This window comes from Boleophthalmus pectinirostris, unplaced genomic scaffold (assembly GCF_026225935.1).
Source record: "Boleophthalmus pectinirostris isolate CB_2022bp ecotype Guang Dong unplaced genomic scaffold, ASM2622593v1 HiC_scaffold_21, whole genome shotgun sequence".
Classification (NCBI taxonomy): Eukaryota; Metazoa; Chordata; class Actinopteri; order Gobiiformes; family Gobiidae; genus Boleophthalmus; species Boleophthalmus pectinirostris.
Window position 1 is genome coordinate 24,381,100 of NW_026571175.1, and position 27,217 is coordinate 24,408,316.

Sequence of the window (27,217 nt, forward strand, 5' to 3'; positions counted from 1 at the left end):
AAACCATGCTGACCACTAGAGGGCAGTAGTTGTGCAAACAGGCTCAACGGCCTTTGTAAAGTACACCTATTTTTACAAAGCAAAGTTTTGTTTAGTTATAAAAGCATTTATAATTGAATAAATGTAAGGTAGAGCTGTTTAATGTGGAACATTCCAGACAGAGCAATGACATATCCATAGAAACAAGTAGGTGACTGAGCCCCAAGCAAAATGTTACATAGTACACCTTTAATGGACAGTACAATTAAATAAGAAAGTCTAGAAATATCACCTTAACAACTGTTGGTAGATTACACTGAAAATCATCAAGACAATATATTTTCCCACTTCAAGTCATAATCACTCAAATCACTGCTGATTAGTGATTCCTCTTAAAAGGACAAAATGCTGTGTTGTTAATACAATCCAGCCACCAGCAGGTGCCATGATGAATATTTATATGATGACAGTGAGTTCATCAGGCAGTGGTTGTAATGTTGATGGATGCCTAATGTTTTAATGTTTTAATGTTTTAATGTTTTAATGTGTTTTCATATGTTTGTGTTTTATAGGAAGTGGGTTTGGCCCTGAGGACGCTGTTAGCAACGATGGATGAAACGATGCCTGTGCTACCAGCCAGCACACACAGAGAGGTGAATGTTAAGTACAGAACATAGTGCACCAGGACTAAACCAGGACTAAACCAGGACTAAACCAGGACTAAACCAATAGTTTTTTAACCTTGCACTGGATCAGGATTAAACCAGGACTAAAACAAGAGTCAAGGGGTCTCACCCTGAACTAGGACCCAACCAGGACAAGTGTTGGGCAGTTACTAGTTACAAATTAAGGGATTACTGTAATCAGATTACTTTGTTGTAACACAGTAATGTGACTAGTTACATTTGAAAATTGAGTAATTAGATTACAGTTAGTTGGCCTAGTAACTTCTAGTTACTATTTCCCTTCCAAAATGTGTATTATCCATTAGAACTGTGCCGGAAAACAGTGAAACAGATCAACAGGAGCACGGCATGTCCCCTTCTGGTGTTTGGTGAGGCAGATGATCTGTGACACAAAACCACACAAATATTGGTTTGTGGAGGACTGTACATGTGGCCTCTGCTCGAAATGAGGCTCTATAACAGAAAGTGTCATTAGTGTGAAGAATTCTTGCTTTTTTCCCCAAAGTAATTTATAGTGATCAGTAATCTAATTAATTTTGAAATAAAGTATTCAGAGTAGATTAAAATCTGATCAAAACTGGACTGAACTGTTCCAAGTGTGAGTAAAGAGAAGCAGCAGACAGACAAACTTCCACAGAAGTGAAGTAATTTAATTTGTTAGACAAAAGACTCAAAATGTGACACATTTGACTCCTCTGAACCTAAACATGAATGAAAACAGCACAAACATGTAGAAACTTCTAAAAAATGGGAGTGTGAACAATCTGTGATTAACTGCACAAAATGCATGTGATTGAGAACAATTAATGAATGAATTTGTTACTTAGCAGCGTAAAAGTTTGTTTATAGTTTAGGAATGCTGCTAATGATGTTCTGTCATTTTGTAGATTGAGATGGCTCAGAAGTTGTTGAACTCTGACTTGGCAGAGTTGATATCAAAGATGAAGCTGGCCCAGCAGTACGTTATGACGAGGTTGGTCAAAACCACCTAAATCGTCTTTGTCTTGGTGATGTTCTTCTTTTCATTCATAATTATTTCATTTTCTTTCCAGTTTACAAAAGGACTATAAGAAGCAGATGTTGATGGCAGCTCATGCTCTCGCAGTTGATGCCAAGAACTTACTGGATGTGATCGACCAATCACGACTCAAGATGATTTCTCAGCCACGCCCACATTAAAAGGATCAGACATTTGAACTTTTATTTTGTGAAATCCAAAAAGACAAAGGGAAAAGTCAAGTGAAACAATGGATGAACAATGACACAAAATACTTTGCCTCTTCAAAACATTTAATACTTCCTATGTTTCAGTTGTATGTTTGTACTTTATTTTAACTAAGCTTCTCTCCACAACAATGGACTATTGAATTGAATTAATCACCAATTGTTCTTTTTTTTATCCATTTTAAAAGTTCTGCAGACTTCAATGGCTCAGAAAAAGACTAAAAGAGACACTGACATTGAAACACTTTCCAAATATGCAAGAACTGGATGCCCGAAGAAGACAATGAAGTGTTGTTTAAATGTGTTTTTATATCATTATTAATTATTATGATTATTTGCAGCCTTAAGTTCCAAGGTTTGTGTGTCTGTCTTTCATGTGAATAGTATATAATTTACTGTACAGTCTCATATGTCATATTTTGATGTTAACTTTGCTTCTTTGCATTCAGATATGGACAAACTGAAGAAAACTAAATTTAAGTTATCAAGAATATGCAGATAAAATATATTTTTGACATGATAAGGAAGATGAGATTTAAAGGCCTGAAACAGTATTCGGGATGAAATGGGCATAATCTTTATTCTTTTATATTCAAATTAATTGTTTTAAAGCAGTGGGTGTAAAAAAGCAAATCATTGTTTTATACTATTTGCATTTTCAAGGATAATCAAATACTCTGGTCAGCTCACAAAAGTCAATAAAACACTGTGAAAACTGAACTCTCTACTGCCCCTAGTGACTGAATGAGTGTCTGTGGACTGACCATTCTGCAGTCTGGTGGCTGAGGGGTCTGTTGTAAATGTTCTCATTTCAGTCTCCTCTGATGTGAGCTGGTTTAGGAGTAAAGAGAATAAGCAATGAGTGAAGGTGTTGGAGTCACTGTACAAGAAAAGAAACATCACAACCAAGACACTGCCATGTTTGTTTTTGATTTATTTCAAAGCAGGTGACAATACAATACTTCAGAGGAACAGTGGAGACATTCATTTTGGTTTCCAACTGTGTCCAGTATGAGCAGATTCTCACACATTGATGATACGCTGCTTTTCCTGCTTAAATGATGCACTTTAAACATGACACATGTAAATAGTGGCACCACGGTTCCCTGTGTTCAGACTTCTCTCTATGACATTGATTCCAGCTGCTTTGTATGAATCTACAGCATTCATGTTGAGCAGGAGGACCAGGCCTCGGACTTTATCTAGGTCTGGCTCTGTCTTTCGCCACAGGTACACACGATCTCCACTGGTGTTTTCATTCAGGTTGACGTCCACCAACTTAAAACCAGCCTTCTGCATATCTTCATACTCCTTGTCGTTGGTGGAGATGTTGAGGGCAGACAGGCTGCTCTCTTCGTCTGTGGTCTTACGGTACCAGATGAAGACCTCAGTCCCTCCCTCTGCTCTCAGGTTGGTGTTCACATCCACTCGGGTGTAGCCGTTGTTGAACAAAGTCACGTCACGGTCGTAGGTGTTAGTGGCAGTGACGTTACAGATGTAGATGGGCTTCTGTCTTTTCAACCAGGCGTACACGTAGTTTCCTCCAGCTTCAAGATTCAGATTACAGGTCACCTGCTCCCACACACCCCTGGCGGTCAGGTAGTTAGCCTCAGAGCTGGCTTGAGCGGTAACGGTCACATCTACAATGGGGACATCATACGTTCCAGCGGCCCTAGAGTACCACATGTAGATGGGAACTCCAGTGGTACCAGAGTTTAGATTCTTCTCGATCTTGACGTAATCCTTGAGCCCGACCTCCATTTCCTTGTTGAATGTGACCTGAACCCTGGTGACCGCAGGCTGGTCTCCTTTTTGGTACCACAGGTAGATGTTGTCTGCACCTGGTATGCCTTCATTCAGATTTGTAGGGATTTTATGGAAGCCTTTAGCCTGGAGCTCCTTCTCTTCTTCAGTGTTGGTGGAAACATCCAGGGCAGTGATGACAGGGGCCATGCTGTCTACAATATGTAATAAATAAAAAAGGCAAAAGAAAAGCAAACCATTAGTTATGAGTTTCATTAAAATGTATGTAATAAATGTTACAAAAATGTACCTTATTGTTGAGTCCAAATGTGGAGGCGTGAAGAACTGAATTCAAGTTCAAGATTGAAGATGAGTTCTGCTGTGGTCCAACCCCGAGGATCTGCTCTTTATATACTAGTCCATACACCAGTCACACCTATAGGTGTGTACTTCACTGGAAATATCATGATTGATGAAAGTGTTACTTTCTTGTTTTACATGCCTCTGTTTCATGGAAATGTGGAGAGTAAAAAATGGAAATGTCTCAATTGTATGACAATGCCCAACGCTTGCATGACACTATAGTCATTCATTTCCTGTTGGCGTGTACTTTGCTGGAAATATCATATGATTGCTCAAAAGGTTACTTTCTTACTTTATCAGCCTGTTTCCATGGAAATGTGGAGAATAAACAATTGAATTGTCTCAATTACATGACCATACCCAACACATAACATGCTATAGCAAAACACGTTTTTTCAATGTTGTATGTGAGACTGGTCCATTTACTGAAGAGCCCCAAAAGGACAATTCTGCACATTCTCTACACATACAATAGTCTGATCTCATCAGATCTCAGAAGCTAAGCAGGGCTGGGCTTGGGTACTTGGATGGGTTGGAGGCCGCTGGGAAAATCAGGTGCCACAGCAGGACTCCAGTGTTAAAAAACTGTTGTTGTGTCTTTAGGCAAGACACTTCACCTACATTGCCATGTATGAATGTGGTTTCACAAAAGACAAAAAAAAAAAAAAAAAAAAAAAAAACCACAAGACATAGTGTCACAGTGACACACATTGCTCATGGCTCAAGTTTAAAGTGAATAAAATATTTTAGGTTTAGATATCTGCCCATCTGAATCTGTAAATAAACTTGATTCATGAGCAAGAGCTGTGCCCCAACAATATATGTAATGAAGATATTTATTGATGGACAATATGATGATAAGATGAAGTAGAGGTGGCTGGCTCAAGATGGGGGCTCTGTCTCAGGTGTTCAACTCAGCTGATATAGGACCCCCCTCTGTTAATGTCTCATGGCTGAAAGACAAACAAGAGAGCAGGAATAGTTGAGACAAACTGTGGTGATGGGATAGGTTGGTACAAAGAGGCTTTTGATTAATCAGACGTGTTGTTCACTAAAGAGAAGTTGGTCCTGCTCCTTAATCTCAGTTAATCATTAACAATCATATCTTGATCTCAGAGATGATACCATTTATTTATTTATTTATTTATTTATTGGATTCCCATTAGTCTTCACTGGAGTAAAGACTTCTTCCTGGGGCCCAAGCTGGCATAATTTACCATAAAATGTTCCATTATTTAAAAAAAAAAAAAAAAAAAAAAAAAAAGAAGCTGACACATAAGTTCATACAGTCCTGTTCTATAGTATTACATCATAAACATGAACTATAATATATCCAATAAATTACAATGAATAACTAGTGACTAAATAAAATTAAGTACAATTTTCATTATATTTCTTTAACATTTTCTTAAAACTTGGTTCATTCTTGTGAACAATTAAAGTTTGGGGGAGTGTGTTCCAGAGCACTATCACTCTGTACATAACAGTTCTTTTAAGGACATTAGTCCTGGGCAGTGGAAGTATAAAATGGCCCTGTGAAGCTTGTCTTGTGTTAAAACCATGCTGACCACTAGAGGGCAGTAGTTGTGCAAACAGGCTCAACGGCCTTTGTAAAGTACACCTATTTTTACAAAGCAAAGTTTTGTTTAGTTATAAAAGCATTTATAATTGAATAAATGTAAGGTAGAGCTGTTTAATGTGGAACATTCCAGACAGAGCAATGACATATCCATAGAAACAAGTAGGTGACTGAGCCCCAAGCAAAATGTTACATAGTACACCTTTAATGGACAGTACAATTAAATAAGAAAGTCTAGAAATATCACCTTAACAACTGTTGGTAGATTACACTGAAAATAATCAAGACAATATATTTTCCCACTTCAAGTCATAATCACTCAAATCACTGCTGATTAGTGATTCCTCTTAAAAGGACAAAATGCTGTGTTGTTAATACAATCCAGCCACCAGCAGGTGCCATGATGAATATTTATATGATGACAGTGAGTTCATCGGGCAGTGGTTGTAATGTTGATGGATGCCTAATGTTTTAATGTTTTAATGTTTTAATGTTCTAATGTGTTTTCATATATTTGTGTTTTATAGGAAGTGGGTTTGGCCCTGAGGACGCTGTTAGCAATGGTGGATGAAACGATGCCTGTGCTACCAGCCAGAACACACAGAGAGGTGAATGTTAAGTACAGAACATAGTGCACCAGGACTAAACCAGGACTAAACCAGGACTAAACCAGGACTAAACCAGGACTAAACCAGGACTAAACCAGGACTAAACCAATAGTTTTTTAACCTTGCACTGGATCAGGATTAAACCAGGACTAAAACAAGAGTCAAGGGGTCTCACCCTGAACTAGGACCCAACCAGGACAAGTGTTGGGCAGTTACTAGTTACAAATTAAGGGATTACTGTAATCAGATTACTTTGTTGTAACACAGTAATGTGACTAGTTACATTTGAAAATTGAGTAATTAGATTACAGTTAGTTGACCTAGTAACTTCTAGTTACTATTTCCCTTCCAAAATGTGTATTATCCATTAGAACTGTGCCGTAAAACAGTGAAACAGATCAACAGGAGCACGGCATGTCCCCTTCTGGTGTTTGGTATACTAATCCATACACCAGTCACACCTATAGGTGTGTACTTCACTGGAAATATCATGATTGATGAAAGTGTTACTTTCTTCCTTTATCTGCCCCTGGTCCATGGAAAGGTGGAGAATAAACATTTGAAATGTCTCAATTGTATGACCGTACCCTAAGCCTGCATGACATACACTATAGTCATTCATTTCGTGGAGGCATGTACTTCACTGAAAATATCGCATAATTTCTAAAAAGGTTACTTTCTTAATTTATCTGCCTCTGTCCCACAGAAATGTGCACATTTGCACATTCTCTACACATTCAAGTAGCACTCCTGTCCCTTAAAGTTTTGGGAATATAAACGTTCCACCTCCTCATTACAATATCTAGTCCAGAGGTGGGCAAACTTTTTGGCTCGGGGGCCACATAGGGTTCTAAAATTTGACTGAAGGGCCAAACAGAAGACGGAACATGACGTGTTCAGAGCCCGGCTCCACTGCACTCGTATTTACTCTTATGTAGGACGTATTCTGCACCACACACTGCAACTTTTAGACATGTAAGTTCCAAAACTCATGAAAAGTGAAATGAGGCCTGCCCCACTGCACATCAAAGGCAAACATGTGTCCCGAGCACTTAGACGTCACAGAGCCCATGCTAACGCGCAATCTAACAAACCTTTATGACTTTCTAATAGTGAGAATATTAAACATATGACTTTGTTTTACTCAAGCTTTAAGCGGAAACAGTGCAGTCTTATGTCTTGAACACTTCTACCTCTTTCATGGTCCGAATACACCGCCCGAAATGACTCCTGTCAATACTTTCCCATAAAGCATTGCGGCCAACAGAAGCCGCCGCACCTCAATGTATATATATTGCGCCGTCTACTGGGAAACGCCGGAAATGCAGGAAAAATAAAACATTAACAAGGTTTATTATGATTATTTATTCAAGTTCGGCAGGCCGGATTAAAAGGTTTAAAGGGTCACATATGGCCCCCGGGCCGTAGTATGCCCATCCCTGATCTAGTCCCTAGCATCACATACCTTTTGGTACATCACTAATTTTACATGTAAGAATTATTTGCGACTCACATGGCTCATTGTTTAAATACATTTCCACATTTTCAGTGTATATTTGATGACTTTGATGATTTTGTTTATGGTTTCTACAGGTACCTTACCACTGGGTATTCCTTTTGGAAAATTGCATACAGTTTTCAAGTGGGTGTCTCAACTATAAGCAACATTGGCCCTCAGGTGTTGACTTCCATTTGGGACTGCCTTGTGAAGGAGTTTATGGCTGTCCCTACCACTGAAGACTGGAGGTCTATGGCTGAGGAGTTTCAACAGAGGTGGAACTTCCCCCTCTGCTGTAGGGCACTCGACAGCAAGCAGGTTAACATCATGGCACCTGCACACTCCGGGTCCCAGTTCTTTAACTATCATGGAGATTTTTCTCTTGTTCTCCTGGCAGTTGTAGTCACCTGGACCTGGTTCAGGAACCTGGAGTACTTACACTTTCTCTTGATGCCTCCTGCTGAACCACTCCTCTTTTGTGTCTCTTTCCTCCTCTCCTTTAGGTACGTGTCGCTCAGGCCCTTCCATTTTTTTAAATAGTTTACAATATTTTAATTATCTAATGTAATTAAAGGTTCATTCAACAGCACTTCTGCAATAGAATAATTGCACAGAAATTTGGGTGCAATTTAGTGCACATTCATTATTAACATTAAAATGGAGAGCAACTCCTGATCAATAGTAATTGCTTAACTTTTCATTTGAAACAAAATAAAAGCTGTATGCCAAGCCAGAGAAGTCCATTCAATAGTAACTAATTTCCTTGCGGGAATAGCCTTTGTGTAGCTTTAAAGGGGGGAAATTCTGGCGCAATTTAGTACATTTCATCATTTACATGAGAATAGGCAATGTGTCATTCAAAGGAATAGCAACTACCCAGTTGGGTAAACAGTGCAGAGCTGCAAAGAATGGATTCAGATAAAGGTCAAGGTGGTGCTACTTCCTCTTTGTGCAGCATAACCTTCACAACTTTCTCTCGTATGTAACAGACATTGCGGCCTGGGTGAAAGGTGAAAAGATGGTGTGAGGAGAAGACAACTCTGCGAATCTCTTGGAAATTTACAATGAGGACTGTGTGGAGCAATAACAAGAAGACAGCTACTGGATGCAACCAAAAAAGGACTAGAAACCCTCAACGTTTGACTAGGAAGTGAAACAATACAGACAGGGGTTCAGAAAGGGGAGACGAGAGCGACACACCTGTCCAGATCCCAGGTTTTGTATTAGATCAGGGACAGGTAGTTGAACCTTATTGCTTTGTTATTCAATATTTTGAAGTGTATTCAATAAACAGAAGTGAATTGAACTCTTCCTGTCTGTGAAGCCTTCTCCATCAACAAGCACTCGGAAGAAAGAGGTTAAGGTAATAGAGAACATTTAAAGTACTCCTATTGGGAAAAGTGGAAAGGTATCGTACTGTCTTTAAGTAGAGGTGGAACTTGAGTATTGCTCTTGAAGAAGGTGGAAAATACTAAAGTACTGTCCTAATTAGAGGTGGAAAACAAATTAAAGGAATCAGATAAGGGAAGAAAAGTTATTTCTCCAAACAGGGCATATGACTTTCTTTGCTTGTGTGCTGATCGGAACCTATTACCTTCTCTGGCTAGGGCACGGAGCTCAGCTTGAAGCGCTCTCAAACTTAGAAGTCGGGGCTTGAGAGGGGCAATTGTGGTGTACACATTTTCATCGACAAGCCCCCTCAGAAACTGACATGCTTACTGTTTCTGTCAAGGAAGGGACGGCTACTACGTTGGCTCTCTTCAACAGTGCGCAGTATGGCCTTTAACGCTACAGCGAAGGAGCAGGCAGGCTCACCAGGCTTTTGATTGCACTCAAAGAAGTTCAATGGCATCAAGGAGGTACTGCATGTCCCTTATCCAATCTTCCACCAGTATCTCACTGTCCATGTTACCAGTGTTGCACATTTTTTACCTGGTATGTTTGCATGAAGGCTCCAAAGGCAGGTACAGGGGAGCTTTGGTGGGCTGAGGCTCTGACAGGTATGGCCTAAGGGGGCATTGGCTTGTCATGGTACATTGGAGTAGGTGTCAGCAGGTCCAGCAGAGATGGCACAGGGCTTGAGGCAGGAGGTGGCCCTACTGCTGAGCCCCATGAGAGGCATGAAGGCTGCAACACTTTCAACAGGTTGCCATTGCTCTAACCTGTTGACTGGGTGGTTGGGTCTGGCGGCCGGGCTGTGCTCCAAGGTGGGGGAGGGCAGTAGCTTGGAGACATTGGGAATGGCAGTAGAGTGAGCGGGAGTCGGGTAATGGTCAGTGTAGGGGACCGGTGTGGCTACAGTCTATCTGGTGCGTAAAAGGTCCTACTTGGGGCACTTGCTGATCTACTGGCATGTCAGTGTTGATTTGGTGCAGCATTTTAAGTTACTAATGTGCAAAAGTGACTTGACAGCTTTGGCTTTAACAGTGTCAAAAGTACACCATAAAATGCACAACCAGAACAGGTATTACTCAGAATGAACAACCTCAATACTTTCAGGTGAAAACTCAAAACTGTTAACACACTTTGGATTCAAGAGGAAATACCTCACGCCGATAATACTGTTATGCAAAATAATACATTTATTACACACAGAACCCTCTGTGTATACCACTGCACCCAACTTTACCATCGTCAGGAGCTGACTTGGTTTTATGGCTCAGCTTGTTTTGCAGTTGGAGGTGCACGATCAACAGGAGGCGCTCACCCAGTCTCAGTGTCTGTAGCTAGAGCAGGCCAGTGAATCCAATGCAGAACAGCCAGATGGAGGAGCAGGTGCAGCCGGTTCCAGGCCAGACACACGGTCCACACGTCCATGGTCACTCAACTCCACAGTGATTATAGCAGCCAGGACACCATCCAGGGAGAGCCAAGCAACAACACCTCTCTTCACTCCTCTCTCTGTCTTCCTTTGGTATGAAGCACCACAATCCGGGTCACAGGACCAAAAAGATGTAACCCTCACGGACTGACCGTCTATATGTGCTCCCAGTTGTCTCAGCACATCCAGCTTCAGGACCCTGCGTTGCGTTTAGTGATGTATGAGAGACTAGGTGTGGTGTGGAGAGAAGGATCACAGCAGACACAGCGGTTCTTTTTGACTGTGGAATGAGCGGAAGTCAGTACATTTATTCAGTCAGTATATTTATTCGATGAATTCAAAAACACCTCATCTGTATTGGAACTCAAGAGCTAAGAAAACAAACAATCCAACATGCTGGTCGCTCAGAATCAACTAAGATGTTGATAAATTAGATTAACGGCGATTGGCAGTGCTAAGGGCAAAGGGCAAAGAGAAGAGGCCAGGAGGCGTACTGTAGAGACTCTTCACTCTGCCGCTGTGGTGGCACTTGGACATGAAGGGCCAAAAAAATAAATAAAAGCGGTCTCATCCATAGACTGTCTATGGTCTCATCATGTAAACAAAGTACAAGAGCACCACCTAGTGATCACTCCCTTACATATACATATAGATCATTGATTTTCTCCCAGGTGATGGTTGGTGGTTCTATTACATCTATTGTGCAGCATTGTATACTGTCATTGTAAATTGTGCTGTTGGGCAAGACACATCACCTTCTTTGCCTGTATGGAAAGGCTTTTGGTTTACTTTTCCCAATAAGTTTTTATTTATTTAGTTAATTTATTTTTAAATATTTGTATTAACATTTTTATACATACAGTGAGAATGGGATAACATCAGCTATAAACCAGATTTATTCATTTTTTCCACATGGCATTGGAAATTGAGAATACATTTTCTTCTTTATAACCTGTGTGCTAATTTGTTTAACATTATTTTCCAAAAAATAAAAAATAAAAATGTGAGCAGCACTCGACTCCATATGCAGAAATGTTGGTCCTAGAGATGTTAATAATCTGGGAAAGTTTCACGCTTGTACCACAAAAGTGAACAACTGGGCACCGTTTTTGGTCCTTAACAGCTCCACTATAAGCTCATGTGCATTTTGTCTTGTCTTTACAACATGTAACGTAGGATATGAAGCAGCAGGGTTATTGTAATAGATCCATAAGCTAGTGATCTTGGGTACTATCAGTGGCGGCTTTTTTTGGAGAAGCGCATAGGCCATAATTATAAATATATATTATATTTGTCTTTTTGGCCCTTATTGTCTGAACTATATCTATTAGAGCACAACGCACAACCTGATTCACTGCTCACAACCAGCTCCAACAACATCAGCAAAACTACAAGAAAAGACTGTATAAAACATATGTACGGTCTATGAATGTAAAGTAATAGGCAGGAGCAACATAATGATGTCAAGTTTTCTGCAAACTTCAGGCTCTCCCATAGACCTCAATTAAGTTGCTCTGACCCAGCGCACTCAAATGCCAAGATATGACTCAAATGAACTGATATGAGCACATATAGTCTAATACAAAATCTATATCTATCTATCTATCTATCTATCTATCTATCTATCTATCTATCTATCTATCTATCTATCTATCTAGTATCTCTAAATAATAATAATAGAAACTACAAAACATTGGGTAGCTGAGTATGAGTCTAATAATCTGATAAACATTATGGAGGCATGGATCTGTAATAAGATCTTACACTTCCATAGATGGAGGACAGTGCTCCGGTCGTGTTTGTACCTGTGTATTTGTACCTGTGTCTTGTAGCTCCTTATAAATTTCATAGGTTTAATTTTCCTTCTCACAGACATGAGAATAAAGTCTGTGCTTCACACACAACAGAAAAGAACAATATTTATGTATACAGTCTATGAACAGCACAAACACTTCAGGCTCTAAGCCTTTATCAGGACACAGGCTGTTTTATAATCTTAGGATCCCATATTTGGATGCAGCACCTTCATTTTCAGTGAAAAATACCTAAGCTCTCTGTTAAACATAAGGTTATTGCAGCAGTTCTTTTATTGTGCAAATAAAAAAATACTTAAATGCTGCTCGTCAGCCTTAGTTATCTGCACATAAGGGTGTGAGTCTCTTATAGACTTGAGATGATTTTGGCCAATATGATATTTGACATATTTTGAGAGAGCAAACTGTATGTAATGTGAAATAAGGCAACAGCACCAACAGTTAATTGTACAATATTTACAATTTATTGTTTAAAACAGCAACTGTAGAGTTTTGAGTCCTCACAGAGGACACTGAGCACGAACCATCTTCAGCCTGAAACAACAGAAAGAAAAAAATATTTCACATCAGACTGAGCAGAGGAGTGTGCACTGACCCTTAAAGATTAGAGACATTAACATCTCTGCATGTGCATTTACAGTTTGAAGTACATACTTATTGTTCATGGGTGAAGGGTGTAAATGTAAAAAATATGTAAAAAAGAATGGACCTTGAAACTAGTACAAGCTCATTCAACATTTGTTTCTTCCTGTCCCCATCAGAGAGTGGGAAATTCAGCATATTAAAGAAGACATATTGAGTTGTTTCTGGTAATTAGTTGCATTATGTCTGCAGTGTAAACCAAAGTATTGATCTAAAACAGCTTCATAATAGAAACCGCTCCATTCGATCAATCTTGTCATGATGGTCTCTTCCTGGTTTGTTTTAGTTACTGACAACTATGACTTCATTTACCATTAAAGGTATAATGGATAAAAGAATAGCAATATTCTGGCATTCATCCATTTTCTTCTGGGATAAAGTTAATATGGTAACTCACCAGGTAGCTAACATTCATTAGTCACCACATAGCTGATAAAAGACTGATTTCATTTATGGTCATTCACAAAAATGGTTTTCTGTATTTTGGCAGAACAAATGACAATTTATGCTCCTCTTTACTGTTGGCGGGAATCCGATTAGTTAGATTAATATTATGATAGTCCTGTTTTAGTCCTGGTTTAGACCTGATGTAGTCCTGGTTTAATTTTAGTTTAGTTCTGGTGTAGACCTGGTTTAGATCAAATTGGTCAAAAATAGGGACACCTGGGACATTTCTTGTATAAAAGTGGGATAAATCACTGGTTTTGTATAAATCTGCAGGGACAGGGGACACAGGGCTCAAAACTGGGACTGTCCCAGATAAATAGGGACATCTGGTTACCCTAGTCTATGAAGAAAATGGTAAATTTCCGGAACCAGTGGTGTGGGTGGTCACTGTTGAACTCTGTAAGAGGTAGTTACCAGCATCTGTCCTGTCTCCATGTCCCAGGCCACCATCTTCTTATCCCAGGAGACTGTGACCATCCTGAGAAGACAAGAACACAAAAACACATGAGGGTTGCCAGAATGCATCACAACTGGAGGAAAGATCCGAATTTGATTCCAGACTCTTCTGCATTCAAACAAGATGTAACACTGCCTGGTCATGCAATAGTTTTTTATGTAAACATGATTCATTCAGTTGAAATTCACAAACCTGTTGGTGTCTGGGATCATGGCACACTCTGTTATAGTTCTTTCATGGTCTTCAGGGAAATCTCTGACAGGACGACAGCTCTCTACCTCCTGTAAAAACACTTAATTATAAAAGACATCATCAATGTGCTATAATTACTATTTTATTCATATTTTGGTAAAAATCTGGGATTCTGAGTTCAGTACCCAGAGGCGAGCGGTGCAGCTGGAGGAGCAGTTCACGAAGTGCGTGTCACTGAGGCAGAAGCGAGCGGCTGTGGCTGAGTCTGTGTGAGCTCTGAGTGTCTTTATTGGGACCTGAATGACAAAAACAAATAGGCAATATGTTACAGAGGAGTCAAAGAACATCTGATTTTGAAGAAGTTGCATAAGGTGTGTTAACTTTCCTGGACTGGAGTCCGCCACCTGCTGGATAGAGAAATAATTGCATTGCATTTTTGGTGGCATACTAAATACCTTTAAAAGCATCCATTCTAACTGAGCGGGCTCACTTCTCCACAGATATGACTTGTAACTTGGCCTAGTGATGCCACCTTAATTTCTCCATGGAGACTGATGCTTATAAAAGTACAGTGGAATTTTCCCGACAAAGGAACAACATCCATGGAGACAAGGATACGGGGATCCTCTGCCAGAAAAAGTTACATAGTGTGCCTTTAAGGGACTTTTCTTTTTCCCCCCAATTTTACTAAACTAAAAAACAAAAGATACACTACCACAAGTTTATTATGTAAAAAATGCATTTTTTTTTTTTTATAATTGAAACCAGTTTTATTATTACGGTCCAGTAGCAAAACTGCAATCAGATATATCCCAATTGAATGTCTAAAGGCGTAACATCAAACATACATTCACTCTAGACATCTTTAGCAGCGCCCTCTTGTGGCACTGAGACTTTAACTTTAAAGGCTACATACTGCCAGAAAGTGTAATAATGAGACCATAGACTTGAGAGGAACACATGACAGTACTGTTAACATTTCTTGGCTTAAGTCGCACAATCGTGATTGGAAGTTGTAACAGCTCTGGTCCTCATTACCTGTCCTTCGAGTCAAGGATCTCAGCCACTAGTAAAATGTACTTTAATTAAAAATCTGCACCATGTTACTGGTGGACAGTTTAGTCACCATCTTTCCATCATTGAGACATTGAACAGTATGACATTATACTAATCTTGCTGTTATTATACATTAGTTTAGAGCCAACAAGTGCCTTAACAAAATGTTCAAGCAGACAGCTGTATGAAAAGACAAGTATATTTGGGGCATTTCTTTTATTTGTGTTTTTACAAAAACATCAGATTTAATCAAAGAGACCAAAGCCCATGTCATCATCAGACTCCTCAGACTCTTCCTTCTTTTCTTCTTTCTTCTCCTCCTCTTTAGCTGTAGACACAAGTGGTAAGAATTAAGAGCAAGAAAAAAAACTTTAAAAGGAATCACACACACATTAGATGTATACCATGTAAATGCTCAACTGTAAATGTTAATTTGACTCAATAGTTTTATAACAAGTATACATAATTTACAATTACGCATAGTTTAATCTGACAGCTCTCACCTGGTGCGTCTCCACCTGAAGGAGCAGCTCCACCAGCTGGGGCCCCAGCAGGAGCACCACCTCCGGCGCCAACATTGCAGATCAGACTGCCGATGTCCACACTGGACAGGGCCTGAAAACACATTCCAGCCATAAAAAGTGCATCCCAATAAAGTACTACTCAATATCACAATTTACTGTTTATTACAACTACAACCAACCACAACAATCCACAACTGTAAATGAAAGCATTATGCTCTATGCATCATGTCCATGTGCAAGTGGCACTGAACATGACCACAGTCCAAGCCACTTATTGTACAAACGTTTTGACCCTTGTACCTTTGCTCTACTGGCAGTGTTGTGCTAGTTTTTATGTCTGTCAATTCTTTTAATAGTAATTTATCTTGGACATTGGAATAAGAGCATGCAATCATGTACACCATTGAAGATAATCATCCAAGGTCCAGTTGCATTAAAGGATAGAGCACCCAACTCACCTTGGCGAAAAGACTGGGCCAGAAGGGCTCCACAGTGACACCGGCAGCCTTGATCAGAGCATTCAGCTTGTCCTCCTGCAGCACAAAAACAAAACACTGTTAACATCTCTATTCTGTAATGCATTAACTACAACAGCGACATGGTGACGCTTTAACTCAATTCAACCTTTAGTTTGAACGTGTAACTGTACTCAAACCACATTTTACTACACACTACACATATTACTGCAGTGAATAAGTGTCCATTTGAAAAAGATATCGTGTAAGCACAACAGTAAACACATGTTAACACAGAAACATCTACTGGTCGCACTTAATTTTCTAGACGTGTAGAGAAAAGGGGTTACTTTAAAATTGTACTTTAACATAATTTTTTCACATTTGTAACCTGTGAAACTACCGCGCTGAGCCTGTTCTTTAACCTAGTAGTAAAAACGTGGGTAAGCTCAAAGCTGTTGTCATCCACAGACTTACCGCCATTTTGGCTCGAATGACTCTTTTTACCCATTAATGCTCATTTAACCACACACTCAAATCTGGTTTACAAGATTATGAAGAACATTAGCTGCCACCTCTGATGAAACTACAATTTAACAGCTGTACATTAGAAATACCCGGGGTAAACGGTGTCATATGAGCCGGTATGGGGCACTTACGGTCACGGTGACTTCATCGTCGTGGAGGATGAGGGCAGAGTAAATGCAGGCGAGCTCAGACACGGAGGCCATTGTAGAAGTTAGTTTTTATGGTAGTAGTGGCAGATGCCTAAATTTGACGGTGCTAGTCGCCGGATTGCGGGCCTTAGCTTCGGATGAAGAACCAAGCACCTTCAGGCACGTTTACTTCCTACACCGGAAAGGGAAATACGAGGGCGGGTGTTTAGTATTTATAGTGTACGTATGTCTGGCGTGCTATAACGTCACGACGCAAACATTAGACGTCAAACGTACACGAGCGCATATCAGCCACGGAGCTGTAGTTTCTGATATCAGCAAGAATGATGGCTCTGCATGGTACATACTAGAACACTAATTTGATAAATTATACCATATTTAGTTGTGTATTTTTATTAATATTTATCCTCCAAAGATTCACAATTAGAAAAACAAAATCTGACAAAAAACAAAACAAAAAAAACAACAAAAACATTTACAGTAAAATATTGTTTTGTGTATTGTATTTTATGGTGTCCTACCATACACAGGTTTAAATTAAAGAAATAACACTTCAAGTAAATGCATTTTTCCCTTTAACGTGGTCTACTGAAAAATATCAGGAGGAAAGTTTATGATGAACTAAACATGGTTACATTTTCAAACTTGTCTTTCATTTGGCACAAACTTCTGCCCTGATATGTGACAATACTTGAGTTGGTACAACTAGAAAACCTTCTATAGTGGAATTACATGTAACTTCAAGAAATCCATATTTTGGAATGTTTTATATCAAAATCACCCATTGTACCACCCAGCCCACTGTAGTATGTGTGGATTAATAAGTGCAAAAGCAGTTAAGTTTGAACTAATAGATAGACTGGCTGAAATAATGGTCTGAAATAAGGAAAAACAAAACCATATTATCACAATCTGAATTACTTTTTTTTGCAATGGATAATAAGTCATTAAGACCATTAATCTTTTGTGTAAGTAAGCACTTTTGAATGAATCATTCTTGATATAACTATTGTGACTCAAAACAACATAAAGGCTCTATAAGTATCTGGCCATTAACATATGATTTCACTTATTATTTTCACAGTCCACTACACAGTCAACCAATTATTTCAACAGTCTTCTCAGTCCTTGTGAGATTTTCCTTTAGCGTCTTCATCATAGGAAACTCCATATTCATTTACTCTGGTCTTGTCCACTGGATAGAGCCTATAAGAGAATGGAGAATGGAAAGGTTACAAAAAAGATCCTAAAAACCACCAGGACAATCCACCTTCATAATGTCACAGTGATGGGAAGAATACTTTGAAAATGTGTTTAGTTACAGAATACAGAATAAAAATGTATTTTGTAGCGTATTCTGATACACACCAAATTCTGAATACTCTGAATACTTTTATGATGAACTGCATTATATCAGACAGCTTTATTTTTGTTGCACTGTTTGTTATGCATACGTTTATGTCCAATTAGAGATTAATTTGATTTGATAAACAAATAGATTCTGTGGTTGGAGCAAGCTTCTTCAGCTCCGCCTCCTAGCAAAAGTTAAGCCCTTCTTAAGCTGTGGTGACCTGGAGAAAGCTATCCATGCCTTTGTTAGTTCCCGCATAGACTACTGTAATGCACTCTATGTGGGGATTAATCAAGCTGGTCTTCACCGTTTGCAGCTCGTGCAAAATGCTGCTGCTCGCCTGCTCAATAACAACTGGAAACATGACCACATCACCCCTGTCCTGTACTCCTTGCACTGGCTCCTTGTCCAGTGCAGAATTCATTTTAAAATGTAGATGTTTGTTTTTAATGCACTCAGTGGTCTTGCACTTTCCTATTTGTGTGAGATTTTGACCCCTCACCAACCCAGCAGAGCTCTACAATCTGCTGGGCAACATCTGCTGGAGGTCCCCCGGTCCCGGTGCAAACAGTGGGGTGACCGTTCTTTTGCAGTGGCCGGTCCAAAACTCTGGAAATCTTTGCAGATTGAGTTACGGTCCATCCCTCACCTGCCTCTTAAAACGTACTTATATAGAATGGCTTTTAACACTTAGTGGCCCTGTGACACTTTCTTTATATTAATGGTGTAATGTGCTTTGTTGCTTTGTTTGTATGATGTTTATTGTTTTTTATCCTGTTTTAATGTTGTACAGCACTTTGGTCGGCTTTGGTTGTTGGAAGGTGCTATAGAAATACAGTTTGAGATGAAAAATGAAAAAAAAAACACACGCATGCACCAAAAGATCTGTTTTCTGTTTTTCAAGACAATGCAGTTCAAAGCCAAAACTGAATGAAGTATAGCCACATATTCCTTATTCCTTTCAATTTAGGAAAGTAACCATACCACTGACTGAAAAAGTAATTGTACTGGAATTAGGGATGTGAAAATAAACAATAATATAATTTATTGTGAGAAAAAGGGTCGAAAATAATCGTTTGTGGGACATTTTATATAATCGTGATAATCGGCAACAAAAATCATCGCCATTTTATCACCAGTGCCGAAAAAAGATATTTATCCATCATGGCCTCTTCTAGATCATTATTGTTTTCACTTATAACAATTGTATAGTATTGGATATATTATTCATAACATTAAAATTATAATTATTCATATCTATAACATTTTAAACTGTCAGCACCTTTAATAATTATCGTGATATAATCGTTAATTGCAATTATTTTGACCATGATAATCGTCACACCAGACTTCAATATCGTGCCATGCCTAACTGGAATATACTTACTCAAAATTAGTACTCAGAATACTTATTTTAGGTACATGTACTCAGCTACAGCCCAACAATTACTATGGGAATTCCCACAACGTCATTAGCTGTGAGTAATAGTGGAGTTGACAAGTTAAAGCTACATTGTGTAACTTTTCTGGTGGCGGATCCATCAAATGCTTTTCTCTTTAGTCTGGAATATTTCACAATATGGTATTAAACCTTTCTATCTTCATGGAGATCAAACCAGACCAATTTACAGATCAGATCCGTGGAGAGGCAACCCCACTCTGTCATAATGTCTGTTTTTCTAGCTATTTTTAAGCTTGTAATTGAATAAATATATGGTAGAGCTGTCTAATGTCATACTGTGGAACATTATAAGCAGAGTAATGACATATTGTATGCACAGAAACAGGTGCAGAAGCAGGCGACGGACCTTCCACCAGAAAAGTTACACACCGCAGCTTTAACTTTGAGGATAAAATATGCACATATGCCTAATCCTAATACTACATGCCAGCTTTATATACTGTATACTGTACCATCTCTGGTAAAGGTAGATGAGAAACACAACGTCGTCCCGGAAACAGGCCAGTCTGTGAGATGTTGGCATGGTGATGATGAAGGCGAAGACGTCATCAATGAAAGTATTAAACGCCTGTAAAAAACAAACAAAACAACAACAAAAAAACAACAATGCATTAAAATATAAAACAATAACATTTGGAGTATTTTAACAAAATGATTAAATTGTACCTCACCTTATACATGAAGGCTTTCCAGGGCAAATGGGCTACTGATTTGAGCTAATAAAATAAGGAAACAAAATTATAAACATATTTTAAAATTGCATGATTATATTTTGTTGTTTAAATAGGTTATGAGTAATGTACCAACCTTATAATTAACAAATAGTTGAGGAAGCATGAAGAGGAATCCAAAAGCATACACACCTGTAAAAATGTATGAAAAAAGTGTTATTCTCAGAAAGATTCAAAATTCATCATAACATTTATGTGCGTCACCATTCTTACCATTAACCAAACTATTAATTACCCATGAGTACCAACTAGAACAAAGAGAAAGAGTTTAGCATTCAATAAAATTACAAAAATGCAAAAGAATAATTTCTAGTGTAGTAACTTACCTCTTATATCGAAGGAAAACAAGTGCATATATAGCTCCTCCAATGCATAGTGGATAAAGGAGATAGGAAAGATACTTCATTGCCTGTTTAACATAGGATTAAGGATTAATTGACACACAATTTACAACCATTACTTAATTGATGTAGCTTACCAGTGTATCGTATTCTTCTGTTCTTTTTTCAGATTCATCAAGCTTCCCAAACTGTTCCAAAATAAGACAAAATACATTATGTTGAATTGTATTAAAGATGTATTTTAATGTTGTTTCCTCATCAAAAACATATCTGGAGTTGTGTTTTCTTTCATTCACACAAGAGTAAATTTTGTGTAATATAAGACCTTTAAATGGGTCTAAAAATCCTAATAGCAATTACTGACTCTTACCAGGAACGTTGGCTTGCCTCCTTTCCAGCAAACTTGAATCTTAAAGGCCTTTTTCACCTTCCACACCTTTAATACAGATATTTTACATAATTATAAGACATCACTAAAAATAAAAAAATCACAAAATGTCATGCTTACTTCAATGATTGAGCCAATGCCTGCAGGTATGAGCACAAGCAGGCTGGTCTGCTCATCAAACAAATATAGGAAAATGACTATCGTGCTAAAACAACGCCACAGAACTGAAAGAGAGAAAGTGAGTACAAGTTATGACAATTTGTGTGTAAATGAAATAATAAGTAGAAATAAGGCACATTTTATCTTTCTATAAAAAAGCAAAACCTGCCTTTTAATATTAATACCACATACCACATTTACCACATTTATGTCTCAAACATATGAAAATAATACAATTAATTACCTGCTTTGCTTGACATCCCCACCATGCTCTTCTTTTGTTTCCAAAAGCTTATGTCATTTTTAAAGGCAAGGAAATCAAACAAGAGCTAAAACAAAGCAACATAACTGTTTTAATGCCACATGTATTAGTGATGATTATACCCTGTGTCAATAACAGAAAAACACTCATTTGAAAAAGGTACAGTGTTGTTTTTACAAGTCAATAAGTGACCTGTAATATAATTATATAGTAATCCATCAGAGTAACCCAATTAAAACCTTTTCCAATTTTAAATGTGTTTAAAGTCAACTGTACTCACATGAAAAGCAGCTACAAAAAAGGTCAAAGCCAAGAAATACAGGTTTGTGTCCACAAAGATGCCTTTGATCTCATCAGCATCTTTCTCTGTGAAGCCTACAATACAAATGTGAAGTGTTAGGATTTTGGGCTAAGTTCATTCAAATTTCTGATGTAGAGGTTTTAAATCACAACACACCAAACTGCTGCAGCGAGTAGACTGCGTCCTGCATGTGGATCCAGAACCTCAGTCTGCCCAGTGAGATGGAGTCATACGTGAGGGTGAGAGGCAGCTCTGCAGATGTACTATTAATCTCCTACACAGAAACAAGGCAAAAAAATTTACATTTTAGAAGTGTGCCCAAAATATTTGATATTGTTAAGAACTAGCAGAAATGTTAACACATTAGTTACAGAGGCTCACCATAAGGTCCTTGACTCGGTTACTGAGCTCATCAACAAACAGCAGAGGTAGATACACCATTTTCTTGCCATTTTGAAATCTGCTCATAAATAAACAGAATAATTTATGCACAGATGAATTTATAATTTATTGAGTATGTAGATACTGTTTTTCACAACTTACACTCTGAGGTATTTGTGGACATCACTTGGTAGGTACTCTCTGTCAAATATAAAGTGATCTCCAACAATGTTGAAAGTCAGTCGTGATCGCCAATGAGCCACTGGGTGATCTGAAGAGGCAGAGGGTCCTTTGGCGTCCCCTGCTGGTTTTGCATTGGCTCTTTTCTTTTGCTGGGACTCTTTTACGTCCTATGAGACCATACAACATCAGCTGAATTTTCTGATACAAAGTTAAAAAATAATCAAAAAAAGAATAAAACATCTTAATCTACCGCTGTTTGATCTTCTCCAGCTATAAGAGAGATCTCCGGAGGTTTGGGGACCATGTAAGTGGTGAGCTGCGCTATCAGGTGCACCTGTCTGTGGTCCTGCCAGGGGTCAACACCAGCTTGATGGACGAATATTAGGGCATATAATGTCCCATTGTTACGTGTTTTTTTCGGAAGGGAGACATTGATCATCCTGAGGATTAATAATGGGGAAAAGAGATTAAGAACCAATTCACAGGGAGGAAATAAGGAAGTGAAAGAAATAACATACAGATGTAAAACAAGTTACAGCAGGGATGTCTTTATAACTGTTATGTATGAAATTGGAATTGGAGTTTACCTAATAAAGTTTATCTAATATAATAAAAAGGTGAAAAATTCTTAACCTTTCAAACTTTTTGTCAATGTCAAAGTCCTCTTCTTTGTGAATCAAAGTATGTCCACCCTCAGCGTTGGGTCGCAGTGACGTGTAGATGCTCAACTAACAGACAGAAATGTTAATACACATGTTATTACTAAGCAGTAAAACAGCATTTGATAAACAATATACTAATTTAAACAAACCTGCAGTTTGGGGTTAGAGGCCAGGAATGGTGTGATACAGTTGGTACTTTTGGGGTTGTCACAGGGTTTGGTGTACACTATCCCGTACATGACCCAACAGGTGTGCAGCACATAGACCACAAACACCCCGACAATCAGCGTTGTGAAGGACGATTTCAGAAACATGATGCTGCCGTCTTCACTGTGTGTTGTCTCCTAAGATTAGCTGAACAGCCATAAGTCTGAAAGACATTTCATGTAACTGTAATTCTAACAGCAATACAGCATGAAATCATTATTTGATTGTATTTTGATCCATAAATTTGGAGTTTAGCCTCAATCAGCAAGCCTGAAAAATACAAACTTTTCTTACAGCAGCAGCATAAAGGGCATTGCAGCTCGTTGTCAAGGCAATAAAAAAAGACATTGCCCATTTCTTGTTTTTCTAGTTTTGAAAGTGGTACTCCTGCACATTGTATGACATAGGACAAAGCCTCAAGCACTATTCATCTGCTTCCTTTGGTCTATTTGTGTTTATTCTGATAACAATCTCTTGGTGCATTAAACACAACAGAAGTCCATGATTTGATATGAACATATGGGATGTTTGGTTTACTATTAGACTGATACCGCACATAGATTTTAGAGTAAATACACGCATACACAAGTAATTCCGTGGCATTAAACATTTCGCAAACACTGTAATGAACTGTGTAGCTAAAAGTCTGTTTGAAAGTGCAGGGTCACGTACCGGAGCGGGCTGAGGAGGCGCTGACAGGACACTCGCCGCTGGATCATTGGCCGCTGCCTCCCCCATTCACTCCCAAGCGTTCAAACACGACGGCATCGTTTATTTGTATCCACGCACAACGAATAAAATAAAGGCATTTTACTGTACTTAACTGACGGATATAATGGGCAATAGAAACGTAAAGCTGGACGATCAAAGCGTGAGTAGCATCAGTGAATTTCTCTCCACAATTCGTTTCCTGGTTATGAACGGGAGTTGTGGAAGTCTCGCGAGATTTTACGTAACTACTCAAAAATTCAATAATTGAAAACAAAACAAAACATAGGGTTGTGAAATGGTCATGAGAGAGTGAAGGCTTATATTATATCTATATTATTTATTACAAATGAGACGCTATACCCTCAAAATAATAATAAGCCTAAAGGTGTTTAAACCCATGCTCGTTCTTAATTTGTTGCATCAACCTCTTTCGTTGTAAAGTACCTACTCAAGCAATTTGTCAACATCTTTAACTTAATGAGGGTCAATGTCATAGGCCTACTCTGAAATACATTTTCTTTTAATTATGATTGAACATAATTTCGTTCACATGCAAATATTTAACTTGTTTAGAAAAAATTAATAAATAAAAAAATCTGATTTTTTAAATTCTGCAGATTACACACAGCCCATTCTTTAAAGGAGAGAGAGAGAGAAAAATCATACATTATAGGCCTAAATTAATATTATACTTTAATGGCCATGGCTAACTAAAATGTATTTTATATTAATATTGAATATAGTCTACAACGTTTGGGTATACTCACCATGCCATTGCTCTCCTCCCTTGTCTGCAGGGAACATATGTGGAATACAGTGGCTGTGAAGTGAGTGTGATCATCCCACAGAGTGCTCTGTGGGCACATTTCCCAAGGGACCATTGCTTCATAAATCTGCAGTTTTTGTGTCAGCCGTGACCCTGCCCGTCTTTGAGTGCTGCTGTATCATTGAGAGATGCTTTTCTCTCCTCTTTACTACTGTCCACAGACCAGTGACTCAGTCTGCTTCATAAGCCTGCACCTCTTCATCTGTCCATTTTAAACCCCATAAGCGATGATGGCAAGGGCTTTTCCATGTCCAATAAAGTGAGAAAACTTCAATAAAGCACCAAGGCAAGGACACAGTCTCAAATGTGCAGAGAAATCACACAATTTATTTCCTATTGAATCGTCATTCAATTATTATAGAGTTTTATAACTGTAATCTAGGCATTCATTGAAAACTCATGTTCCTTTACTTAAATTAAACTGAACTATTCACACGCAGCAACACCTGGCTTATTTTCTCTTCTTTCTTCTTTCTGTTTATTTTCTATTGAAAAATGATCTAGTCTATGGATTTATATCATCTAGGGTGTTATCTATGGAGCTTGTAGTGAATGGACTTTGGTGGAGGTCATTGAGCAGTTACATGTTAATATTGAAAAAGACAATATTACCATTTACATCCTTGTCCTCATGGCAAAGGGACCACAGATACATTATCCATGTGGTTATGATGAAGCGTAACTATAATGCCAAAGGGATACAAAAAGAAAAATATAATACATTTTAGATAAATGAAAAGGGAGGGCAGATCTTTCTGTGATGCATTCAATTCCCATTCCATTGTCAGGAGTGATAAAATGGTTTCCGTGGAGATGTTCTCGTCTCTTCCCTGTGGTAACCCAGCAGTCACATACATTAGCCAAATTGCTGAATAGTCTGTCCCCATTGAATAGACCCCGGGGCTGCTCTCTCACTGCTCTTCTCCAGACTGAAGGTGAACACACTTGGGCTGCTCTAAGGCCCTCCTAAATCTCCAAATCCCCCAGTGCAAAAAATATGAGTGGATACTTCATCTTTTAATGCACCTTTCTCCCCACTTTTAATCTCGCTGATATTAAAGTTTGAAATTTACTGTCTTTGAGGAAGAGTCTAAATCAGGTTATGTGCCCACCGCTGTAATGACGTCATGTCAAAAGGAGCCATTTTCATTCCTACGATTTCAGTCAAAGTTTAGAAAAAAATGACATACAATAGACAGTAACATTCAAGGGTACATTAATATTACACAAAATGGACTCTTTTGAGCTTTAAGCCATTTCATAATGCTGTTACCTCCTCAGAAACTTAACTGGACTTGTGTTTTGTTTTATATACTATTATTAGTCTGTCTACATTTCCAAAGCTCAAAGTGCTCTGTTCCAAATCATGTCAAATAAATGCCTTTACAGTAATATGTACCTCATTCTCCACTGTATAACAAACAATATAATTCACAACATATTTTAGAACCACTTTTGTCACTCAGAGCATTGGAGGATACTTAGGATTAATTCAGTTTGTCTTAATCAAATATATAAACACTCATAACACTCACAAATACTTTCAACACATACAATGACATTTATATAAAACACTGCACTATGAAAAATAAAATCAGTGTTGGAACATAACAAATTAAAAGTAGTGAAAGTACTGTACTCAAGCATACATTTTAGATATCTGTACTTTACTTTTATTTTACTTTTAGATTTTAACATGGATACTTTTTATTTACATTTGAGAAAAGACATTGGTAGTTTATACTCCACTACATTTTTTAACTGGACTGAAAAGTAAATATGTTTTTACTATTGTCTGAGACCTGCTGAAAAGGCTGAAGGTTTATTTTGAACACATTTATAATTTGGGCAAACAAAAACCAATCAAATAAAACAGTTAGGAGAAAAAAATAATGCACAAAATGAATGACAAATCTTTATCAAAACCACTACATTTTAAGCGTTATAAGACATCAAAATATATACAAATTACTTTTACTTTTTAGTCTTTAAAGATGTACTATGTACCTTTTTGGTTGAGAACCTGCTTGTTTCTATGGATATGCCATTGCTCTGTCTGGAATGTTCCACAGTATGACTTTAAACAGCTCTACTTTACATTTATTCAATTGCAAGTGGGTTTATAACTCAAAAATACCTAGAAAAACACTAATTTTGACTGTGAGCGGGGTCACCTCTCCACAGATCTGACCTGTAACTTGGTCCGGTTTGATCTCCCTGAAGATAGAAAGGTTTAAGACCATACTGTGAACATTCCAGAGAAAGCAATAACATCTCCATGGAGAAAAGTGTTGGCAGACCCCCACCAGGAAATGTACACAATGCAGCTTTAAGTACATTTTTAAAAGGATACTTCAATACATTTACTTAAGTAGATTTTTTCAGGTGATATTTTTACGTGAATATTTTTTGCTTCAGTATTTGCACTTTTACTCATGCTTGACTGATAATTAGAAACGGGCCTATTCAAAAGTACCACTAGGGGGC

At 38.3% G+C, this 27,217-nt stretch overlaps 5 protein-coding genes across 5 annotated transcripts; 1 reads left to right on the forward strand and 4 right to left on the reverse strand.

The window, feature by feature from the left end:
• The first annotated feature begins 564 nt into the window (after nt 1-564).
• LOC129410096 (focal adhesion kinase 1-like) lies at nt 565-2,609 on the forward strand. The gene is made up of 3 exons (XM_055157397.1): nt 565-632; nt 1,553-1,638; nt 1,718-2,609. Exons 1-3 carry the CDS (start codon nt 588-590, stop codon nt 1,842-1,844), a joined length of 258 nt encoding a protein of 85 aa, XP_055013372.1. The 5' UTR covers nt 565-587; the 3' UTR covers nt 1,845-2,609.
• Nucleotides 2,610-2,806: 197 nt separating this feature from the next.
• Nucleotides 2,807-4,055, reverse strand: LOC129410095 (uncharacterized). The gene is made up of 2 exons (XM_055157396.1): nt 3,943-4,055; nt 2,807-3,847 (listed from the first exon to the last, which is right to left on the reverse strand). Exon 2 carries the CDS (start codon nt 3,840-3,842, stop codon nt 2,958-2,960), a length of 885 nt encoding a protein of 294 aa, XP_055013371.1. The 5' UTR covers nt 3,843-3,847; nt 3,943-4,055; the 3' UTR covers nt 2,807-2,957.
• A 5,651-nt stretch (nt 4,056-9,706) lies between these two features.
• LOC129410027 (WD repeat-containing protein 88-like) lies at nt 9,707-15,162 on the reverse strand. Its single transcript, XM_055157095.1, has 6 exons — nt 14,509-15,162; nt 14,239-14,349; nt 14,054-14,142; nt 13,819-13,882; nt 12,799-12,849; nt 9,707-9,904 (listed from the first exon to the last, which is right to left on the reverse strand). The coding sequence occupies exons 1-6, from the start codon at nt 14,518-14,520 to the stop codon at nt 9,707-9,709; spliced, it is 525 nt and encodes a 174-aa protein (XP_055013070.1). The 5' UTR covers nt 14,521-15,162.
• Nucleotides 15,163-15,310: 148 nt separating this feature from the next.
• rplp1 (ribosomal protein, large, P1) lies at nt 15,311-16,964 on the reverse strand. Its single transcript, XM_020934411.2, has 4 exons — nt 16,748-16,964; nt 16,092-16,166; nt 15,613-15,724; nt 15,311-15,437 (listed from the first exon to the last, which is right to left on the reverse strand). Exons 1-4 carry the CDS (start codon nt 16,817-16,819, stop codon nt 15,355-15,357), a joined length of 342 nt encoding a protein of 113 aa, XP_020790070.1. The 5' UTR covers nt 16,820-16,964; the 3' UTR covers nt 15,311-15,354.
• A 178-nt stretch (nt 16,965-17,142) lies between these two features.
• Nucleotides 17,143-24,120, reverse strand: clptm1l (CLPTM1 like). The gene is made up of 18 exons (XM_020934401.2): nt 23,866-24,120; nt 23,136-23,356; nt 22,958-23,052; nt 22,575-22,764; nt 22,304-22,491; nt 22,142-22,220; nt 21,917-22,034; nt 21,740-21,834; nt 21,442-21,526; nt 21,159-21,262; nt 21,021-21,086; nt 20,788-20,838; nt 20,636-20,718; nt 20,523-20,557; nt 20,386-20,441; nt 20,250-20,294; nt 20,031-20,146; nt 17,143-17,971 (listed from the first exon to the last, which is right to left on the reverse strand). Exons 2-18 carry the CDS (start codon nt 23,298-23,300, stop codon nt 17,887-17,889), a joined length of 1,656 nt encoding a protein of 551 aa, XP_020790060.1. The 5' UTR covers nt 23,301-23,356; nt 23,866-24,120; the 3' UTR covers nt 17,143-17,886.
• Between the last annotated feature and the right edge of the window lie 3,097 nt (nt 24,121-27,217).

What these genes read in the sequence shown, in the direction of transcription:
- LOC129410095 (XM_055157396.1), bottom strand. Translation starts at nt 3,842, where the DNA reads ATGGCCCCTGTCATCACTGCCCTGGATGTTTCCACCAACACTGAAGAA.
- LOC129410027 (XM_055157095.1), bottom strand. An exon ending in GCTGCACCGCTCGCCTCTGG is followed by an intron (nt 14,143 to 14,238) that starts GTACTGAACTCA and finishes GTGTTTTTACAG; the next exon opens with GAGGTAGAGAGCTGTCGTCC. An exon ending in TGAGGACTCAAAACTCTACA is followed by an intron (nt 9,905 to 12,798) that starts GTTGCTGTTTTA and finishes AATGTCTCCAAG; the next exon opens with CTACTGCCCTCCCCCACCTT.
- rplp1 (XM_020934411.2), bottom strand. Translation starts at nt 16,819, where the DNA reads ATGGCCTCCGTGTCTGAGCTCGCCTGCATTTACTCTGCCCTCATCCTC. An exon ending in ACGATGAAGTCACCGTGACC is followed by an intron (nt 16,167 to 16,747) that starts GTAAGTGCCCCA and finishes TTTGTGCTGCAG; the next exon opens with GAGGACAAGCTGAATGCTCT. An exon ending in GGCCCAGTCTTTTCGCCAAG is followed by an intron (nt 15,725 to 16,091) that starts GTGAGTTGGGTG and finishes ATGTGTTTTCAG; the next exon opens with GCCCTGTCCAGTGTGGACAT.
- LOC129410096 (XM_055157397.1), top strand. Translation starts at nt 588, where the DNA reads ATGGATGAAACGATGCCTGTGCTACCAGCCAGCACACACAGAGAG. An exon ending in CAGCCAGCACACACAGAGAG is followed by an intron (nt 633 to 1,552) that starts GTGAATGTTAAG and finishes GTCATTTTGTAG; the next exon opens with ATTGAGATGGCTCAGAAGTT. An exon ending in CAGCAGTACGTTATGACGAG is followed by an intron (nt 1,639 to 1,717) that starts GTTGGTCAAAAC and finishes TTTTCTTTCCAG; the next exon opens with TTTACAAAAGGACTATAAGA.
- clptm1l (XM_020934401.2), bottom strand. Translation starts at nt 23,300, where the DNA reads ATGTTTCTGAAATCGTCCTTCACAACGCTGATTGTCGGGGTGTTTGTG. An exon ending in GTCCACAAATACCTCAGAGT is followed by an intron (nt 22,221 to 22,303) that starts GTAAGTTGTGAA and finishes ATTTATGAGCAG; the next exon opens with ATTTCAAAATGGCAAGAAAA. An exon ending in ATCTACCTTTACCAGAGATG is followed by an intron (nt 17,972 to 20,030) that starts GTACAGTATACA and finishes ATTCTCTTATAG; the next exon opens with GCTCTATCCAGTGGACAAGA.